Below are 8,797 nucleotides of genomic sequence, written 5' to 3' on the forward strand. Positions count from 1 at the left end.
GCCGCCCCTGCCCGCCGGCCCGCGGGCGCTTCCGCTTCCGGCTCCCCCCACTGTCGTCACCAGGGACGCTTAAAGGGCCCGCGCCCTCCCTCCTAGCGACAACTGCGAGCGCAGAAGCGCTGCGGTAAAGCGGGCCCCAGGGAAGTACCTGAGGCAAAAAGAGCGAAAAAGCTAAACTTTCTTAAGGGCAGGTATGTTTATTTCATGAATGAATACACCACCGCCTTCCACAGGGTCGATACGGAATGTTGTACGCCACGAAGGTTCAATACCGCAGCTCTGGAAAGGATACAGCCGGAAACGTGTGTGTGCCACAAGCGAGAAAATCGTTACATTTAACAGAGCAGTTTACCACAGGGAACACAGAATTCATGGAAAGGTGTTGAGCGTTTCTAATTTTAATTCTTACTATCTTCAGAACTTGTGCTAGTAGTTATTCTCGTTAATACACGGTACAGCGGTTAGCTATGTATCTACACGCGGTCGTGTCGGAGCGTTTCTGGTGATCTTCGCAGTGCTCTGCTGTCAAGTCTCCGTAATCCTGTAAAGTGGAGAGGTGCTGCATACCAGGTACATTTTAGACAGTCGTTTTGAATCACTGTAATTAAATATTCAACAAAGAACATAACTTACCACGTGACTCCCACTAGCCAAAAGTTTCCCCCCCAAATTGTTTTGCTAATGTAAGAATATACCAAAACACCAATCACACAGATGTTTATAGCAACAGTTTAAAACAAGGTAATTCACATACCGAAGCACAAAGAGTATAGTACCACTGCGGTTTAAAATGTGCAAGTACTGTTTAATGACCTGAACGGAAAAAAGCACAATATAAAACTCATCTATCGTCTCTCCTCTATCCAACTGCAGCTCGCGGCTCACCATACACTGTTTAAAGGAAGAGTGGATTCTTTTATAAATAATGGTTTGACAGCGTTTGAGAATTTTTAAAAAGTACTGTCATCGTGTATTTTCCTACTATAAATATAACACTAGTACATTGTGTTTCCGTCCCTGGTTTTGCAGAACCAGTGCAGTTTGTTTGCAAGTAAGCCAATGTGCGTGGGCAGGTATTTGCAGACCCCCAAGAGATGACAACATCGTGACGCGTTCAGCTTTGGACAAAAGCATGTGGGTGCATATAAGAGTTACATCCTAAGCCACTGTGAACTGTAAGGAGAACTGCAAGGTTTTACAGCACACATAAATGGAGCTAAGGAAATAAGTTATTTTAAATTGCCTCAAGATAACAAAATAATTGCATTTTACGTAATCTCATGTGAGCTTTAGAAGAATCCTAACAGCACAGAGAGCTGCGGAAAACTATGACTTAGCCTTCGCTAGCCTCATAGCAGCACCACGCAGAGGAGGGTCACTGTCTCTGGGCAAGGAAGAGTCACTCGTTTAGTTTCAACCGCCAAAGTGACAGAATGATATTGTTCAGCTCAGAGAATTACAGCTCTCCTGTTTTCTTTCAAAGTAAGATTTTAAGAATACATCAGGAAGTCTGTAGATGGGGAGGATGCTGAGCAGGCACAGCCCAGTCACATTAAGACGACTCTCTCCGTCTCTGATGCTGTAACATGGCCACCAACTCCCTCGCTCAGGTCTTTCTGCAGGACAAGAAAGCCCTTCTAACGTGCAGGAGCAGAGAGTGGGACAAGCCAACGCCAATATGTTGTCTGCAACTGGTAAAGACTGCTTTGTATCTGAAAACTCAAAGGGGTTTTTTTTCCAGAGGTTGGGGGAAAACTTGTTCTATCAGTTGTTTCCAATTTGTGGAAAAATGTATCTTTAAAATAGGAATGAATAAATGGATGATATGGAATAATTATTCTGAAGTTATGCTAGTGAATATGTCGCAATAATATTTAATAGCTGAAATGTACTGACACAGAAAATTAAAGTTCAAATACTGAATATATTAATATGCAAAGTTTTGTTTGTCTTTTGAAATTAAACTATTTTTGTTGTGCCTCAGATTCAAATATAAGCCTTACAAATATCCATAGCCTCTCTTATAAATTAAACAACTTCTAAACAATACTTGTCAACATTCAAATCTCAATAAACTTTGGCAGCTCTTTGGTAAATACTTATAAATATCAATTAACAAAACAGTAAAAAGGGAGTGGGCAGGCTACCAGCAGGGAGCCTCCTTTTTTTTTTTTTTTTTAAATTCCATGAAGGGGAACAGAAATGAGAGCTCCCTAAGCAAAAACTATTTCCAAGACTGGTATGTTTTAATGAAATTAGTAGCTCATCCTTCTTTTCTCTGTCTATTCAAATACTATTAAATCAGGATTTTAATAAATTTCAGACAATTTTTTGTGCTCTACCATATATACATATTCAAAATTTATACACAAACAATAGTGGCTGTTTACGAGTAGAGTTAAGTTTCAGTGCATTTGACAATTCATTATTGCACACAGAATAATCTCAAATGCCCAATTATTCTACTGGATAAATGTAGCAACAAATATAACCTCTTATATTTTTGAACATTATCTTTCTGTAAAATCTTGCGTTGGTGACACCTTCGGTGCCAAAGAAGTGAAAGGATCTGCGGGGGATCTGTTGCTGGTTATTCTTGATGGTATAGGAGGTGCAGGTGGTCTTCTTGCTGGCATTGTATAGAAGCAATCAGTAGAACTTTTATTCCAGTCATTATCAAAGTTGAAGTCTGAACCAAGAAAAGTATTTTGTTCAGTGCCCAGCAAATCTGGAGATCCAGCCGACTTCCTGGAAGCGATTTGCTTAAAATCTGGAACACTTTTAGATGGCTTTAGCTTTACATTGAAATTCTCCTCCTCATCATCAAACGTTACCCATCCTTTTGGCTGTACATTTTTTACCATAAGAGATTTACTTCGCAAGCAAAAAGTGTTTTCAGATGCATCAACAGAAAATACAGGCTTGCTTGTATTACAACTGGGGGGATTTAGAGAAGGGAAAGGATTGCAAGCGGCACGTCCTTCTAGTAAACGTGAAGTTATTTCAGACTCTTGCGTTTCCGTTCTAAATGGGTTTCCAGCACTAGGAGTTCTTTCAGTGAATGGGTTTGTGCAGTTCGGTCCAGTAATAAATGGATTTGGAGAGCTGCGCGTATGTTCCTGGGATGTGTTAAAGGTTGGAATAGGAGGCATTGCTGGCATGCAATTTACAGTATTCAAAATATCAGCATTTCTTTGTGTTGCTGAAGGCAACTGTATCAACTCCTTTTGGTTTGAAGTCGGAACAGGTGATGTTCGAACAGACGTCTGCATCTTTGACACAAGCAGCTTAAATGACAAATCTTCAAAAGGGTCACTGTTTAACTGTGTTTCAAGTTTAGTGCCGTACGCTCCATTTGTTTTAATCTGGAAAGAAAACAAGGTGCTTAGTAATCAAGTGGCTGTCTTTTTAAGGTTATTACTAACTCCCCATTTCTCACTCTTCTAGGAGAGGAAAAGAAGCTCTTGGGCTTAAACTGAAACTTCAGTACAATCTGGTTGTATCTTGCACAGTGCACTTGTAGAATGATTGCTTCTTTTCTGGAAAACAATAACGCTTAACCCCTTCTCTGAAGAAAAGCCTACTTCTAGTAGTCAAACACAATTTTCCCCCTTGTTGGTTGACGCAACTTGAATCTACTTCATGCGGGTCAGAATCCTAGCCAAAAGCACTAGTGGACACTCTGTAAGAAAATTGTTAAGAAACTTGGGAAATGATGCTGTATTCTAAACAAGTGATAACCCAGCACAAATACGAAATAAAAAGCTCTAGGATTCATTGTTTGAGAGTTTATAACACTGATGTTACAAGCCATATTTAAGCATCACAATGAAAGGAAAAATTAGTGTTATTAGTATATGCACTTCAGCCATTTCTATGTAGACATACGTATGTATGTAGGCATCTCCAACACTTTTTGACATGTGAAGGTACAACCACCAGTTTGTAATATTTTAAAATAGCAAGTTATCATTGTTTAGAATAATACCGAATGGAGAAGACAGGGTTTTCTCCACAGAACTTCTCATCTTTTAAAAACAAAATGTTCCTGGCTTTATAAATTTCTTCAAACAACAATGCAGCTTTGTGTCTTGTAACAACGGTCTGAAAAGGTAGAATATCTACCTTTGTTCAAATCAGCACACTGACGGAACAGGGTGTGGAGCTTCCCATTATTAAACAAATGCAAAGAATTAAGCTTCAATTAAAACAGGTCTTGAGAATTCAAATTTCACAAACAAATTTGTCATTTTAACACATCACCTTAATATACCCAAATAGCTTGGATATTTAGCATGAAAATTCTGTTAATGAATGTTTTGTTGAACTAAGATGCTAGCTAAAACTATCAACTAAAATACAATAGTATTATAGCCTAACCACAATCTTTAAACATCTTGGGTTTACTGCATTTATTGTGAATACTTTGAAGCATGTCTCCACATATCCACTGCCTAAGCAGCTATGCAAAATTAGTCTACAGGCTTTAGAGACTCTCTGGAATAATGAGAATATAATAAGTTTTTCCCAGTGTATCCAGCATAGCAATTTCTTTTAAAAAATTGCAGTTGTAGCTTGAATTGGTTGGCAGGAGAAACTAAGTATGCTGGCAACAATGCATTTTCTCTGGTGGTTGGTTTTTTTTGGAACAACAATGTCACTTACATGCCTCGCTGGTACTACTACATCAGAGAGTTTCTAAAATAGATGAAGCCTAACGTTACCAAACCATAAACAGAATAGTTTAATATTGGTATTTTTATATGTATATAGTAAGTGTTTTGAAAAATATTAAAACAAAGGCATCAAGTAACTGAGGGGGGAAATGTGAAAAATTGGATTGTAGAAAGAATATAAATCAAATGCAGCTTGGCACCAGCTGGTTAAGTTCTGTGTTCCTTAACCAAGTAATCAAAAAGTACAAGATCCCAAAGAAACTATGAATCCTAATTGTTCTTTATTGTCAGCAAAAGATTTGCTCTGAATAATTCTGGAATCAAATGCTTTTAAAATTGAAACAATCAGTGTATTTTACTTTGGGTAAAAATAAGTTATCTATTCTTTGAGCAATGTGAAATATGGGTTTTATTTTGAAAAAACTTTGGCAGTGCAATTGCATCAGGATTTATTCGTATTAAAGAAAAATGTTAACTCCAACACCTACTCAGTTTTTTCCAAATAGTCTGAGACCAGGAGATTCAGCAGTGACTAAGCAACTTATGTGAGGCTCCAATTGTTTCATAAAAGATGATGAAGCAAAATATTTGCTATGATGCTAATAAACAGAGTTAACAGTATCAATTGTAATTGCATTATAAAAGGAATAAGCCAACTATGGTATGACAGTCAATTCATTAATGAGGACAGGTGATTTTTAACACGGATGAGGCTGCAGATGTATGAAAACAAAATTCATGCATCTTTTCTGCTTGAATAGATGGAGACCACATACAAGATTGGTAAATAGTCAGATACCTGTTACCCTGATGGTTGCTCCTGCTTGTGAAAGAGAAACAGACATCAAAGGAAAGAAAATTAGGAAGAAAATCCAAGTAACAAAGCAACCTCATGTTAAAAATACTTCAAGTTTCCACAAAGCCAGTTTTTTATATATGTATACAAACCAAAACTATTTATTAGACACTATACTAAATTTTAAATTTTGTTGTATTCTGTTGTAAGACTTACAAGCTCTACCATTAAGAGTCAAAAAACCCAGCTCAAGCCAATTCTAATGTTATTTCCATACAGACATTCATTGTACAGCTGAATGTGCTATTTTTTTAAGACTTACTGTAATAATTTAACTATTGATGGTCTAATTCTAACCATCTATTAACATGAGAAGCACTGTATCCCGCATTCTGGGAATGGTGTCGGTATAATCACTCATCTATAGTAATAGTTTTTCCAGCTGAAAAAAAAGTAAGACTTCTCATTCAATCAAAAACCAAAATCTCCTTAATTTACACTAACTAAAACTATTTACAATAACTACTTTTCTTTTTTAATGTATTCCTTGGTAATCTATAGAGACCTCAATAAGCACGCTGTATACAAGCAATTATTTTTATAAGGACAGGTTTAGGTTCTTAAATACCACAGTCAAGCTTTGAATCAAAGACTGAGCTTGATTTCCACTACCTCTCAAAAGACTTTGTATTTATTTAAAGACCTATTCTCAAAAAACTTCATATTTACAAATCATAATCAAGAAATGAAATAAACATAATTTAACTAAACTCAAAAAAATAAGGAAACAGAAATAAAAAACCTAAGCTGAAGGCAATAAATGAAGCTCAAAGTGGACCTTCCTTGTGATACAGCCTGCATTAATCAAAGAAATCTGATTGCATAGAAAATTATAGCTCCCTGAACTAGTCTTAAACTATCTGGGGTTTGGATATTGTAACAATATAGCCACAGCATTACAGAGCTCAAAAACCTGTTTACAGTGTTCTTAAGCATATTGTTGATTGCTGTGTATACACACAGATAAATGTAATTTTCACAATAATTTTGAAAGAACTGGTTGCTCCTCTTTCACAAAATGATCAGTGGTAAAACTACATTTAGAAGATCTGAGGCTTTCAAAAGTGACACAATGCAATCTGTTTCAATTCACAAAATTGGTACGTTCTCAAATACCTTTTGCCTTCATGTACATTCTCTGCTGGCAACACTTCATACTTTCTAACAAGCTACAAAACATCCTGATATTCTACTGGTATATTCAAAAAATATCCTTTGGTTTTTGGCCTAAGTTTCCAAAAGGAAAAGAGGTGAACAAAGCAGAGAGAGTTTCAGCAGAAAAAAAAGGAAGATTTAAAGATTTTTCAATTAGAATTCAAAATCAACTCACTGAGGACTGAATTTGGTTCACTGTGGTACAAAATAGGTTTTAACTAACTGCTTTAGTGAAAATGGGCTTCAGATGTCAAGATGAGGCAAAATCTAAAATACTGATGAAAACTTACATAGTCATAAATACCCACAGCTGAGTTTATTTTCAAAAAAAGCCGAACACCAGAAAACAAAACCACAAATTTACTCCTGGTAGGAACTGGACACAAATCCATCAGCTTCAATAACTTTGTTTTCATTCAAGTAGTGTATTATCTTGCCTAGCACCTGATACTGTAACAAGTAATAGCACTGGCCTTTAGTGAAGAAGTGTACCCTTGTACGTATATAAATGACACTGAAAACCTACTTCTGCATTTTTTAAAGACTAGTAAGAAACTATGGCTTTTCACAGGAAAAGTTTTTTTTTTAAATAACACTCTAAATGGTCCCACAGAACAGAATACTTATGTTACTGTATTAAATTTTCAGATTATTTTGATGTGTTTCTGTATTTTCACACTGCTGAATGGGGATAAATGTATTTCTATTACACACCTATCAGTGTTGTCTCCCTGCAGTGAATTATCAACATAAAGCAGCACCACATCATGAGATCTACAAAGCTTACTTTATAATCAAAACCTGTGTTAGCTGGTTACCATACAGCTTAAGTCATGCACGTGCCATTATAAAATTAAATTTCTAAGACTGAGTATTTTTCCATACAAAGTTGTCAAATGACAACATATTTTTAAGAACAAGCTGTCCATTAGTTCTAAGTCTGTCATACAAAATCTTAAAAGTTTAGTATTTGAGATGTTAGTTATTCAAGGGCAATACATAAGCAATTAACCTCAGTTTTCCTAGAGCCTAACAATCTTTGAATCCAATCTTTTGACCTTTATTTTTGTTTGTTCACTTGCTTTAGGAGTTTCTCACAAATCTACAGCACCCAGTACAAGCTGTGTTAATTTACATAATGAAAAAACATATATACAAGGTTTTTTCACTTACTTGCTGCTGTGAAGGAGCAGATTCAGAAGGCAAACTGTGAGATGATCGGCTGCGAGGAGGTGGTTGTGGGGGTTCCAGACTCTGTGGGGCACTTGTCTGAGAGGGATGTGATGCCACAGGTATCAGAGGCTCCTGCATCCTTAGCACGGGCAGTGGCTGAGTGGCAGGCTGAGCAGGTCCAGCAGTCTGAGGCTTTAGTGGTTCAGGAAGCAATGGGGAACCTGCAAGTATATTTGCAGTGTTTCTCATTGTAAAGAACTGTAACAGAAATCTTAGTGGCATGAGTAAGAACATGTGGCTGTGGAAGCACCAGACAGAACTGCAGAAGAAGGGGCTGTAAGAATGGCAGGTGATCGTGGCAACTAGATTAGTAGTCATCAAAATCTCAGCATATCTCCATTAAAAATTATTACTATAGGTACAAAATAGAGAACCAGAAACCATGTCATTCTTAAGTGTACTTCAGGTGTATTTAAATGTTTTGGAAGTCACTATTATAAAATGCATATTTTTATATTAATACAATTTTAAAAAAAAAAGTTATGTTTAAGCTTAGGAAGTGGCTTTGAGAGTCAAACACAAACACTATTTCAAATACTATAATTACGGAGCAACCGCTGCAGAGAACGACCCAGTTACCAACGCTTATGATAGGACACACCAACGTGCCCAGACCAGAACACAACAATCTGATCAAAGTTTCTCTTGGTGGCATGAACTCCGTGGGTCTAGGAGTCCTCTGACTGCTGCCTATTATCTGATAACGATCTACAATATTTATAGATGATCACCACTAACAGAAACTGCCAAATGATACTACATTCAGGAATCTTAATTTATAGTGAAAAAATGAAGACAGCTGTTGAAAACAAAGCATTCAAGCCAGAGGCAGTATCTCTTCACTGAATAGTGACATTTATATTTGACTTCTAAAGTA

General features: G+C 36.7%; 1 protein-coding gene across 1 annotated transcript in view; it reads right to left on the bottom strand.

Moving 5' to 3' along the window:
- Positions 1 to 77: 77 nt before the first annotated feature.
- The window catches only part of SYNJ1 (synaptojanin 1), a 67,002-nt gene continuing 58,282 nt past the window's right edge, over positions 78 to 8,797 (bottom strand). Inside the window, 2 exon segments of the mRNA XM_035896522.1 lie at positions 78 to 3,365; positions 7,861 to 8,087. Coding sequence (XP_035752415.1) covers positions 2,511 to 3,365; positions 7,861 to 8,087 — 1,082 coding nt within the window. The 3' untranslated portion in view covers positions 78 to 2,510.

This window comes from Egretta garzetta, unplaced genomic scaffold (genome assembly GCF_000687185.1).
Source record: "Egretta garzetta isolate BGI_Z169 unplaced genomic scaffold, ASM68718v1 scaffold45, whole genome shotgun sequence".
In the NCBI taxonomy this organism is placed as follows: domain Eukaryota; kingdom Metazoa; phylum Chordata; class Aves; order Pelecaniformes; family Ardeidae; genus Egretta; species Egretta garzetta.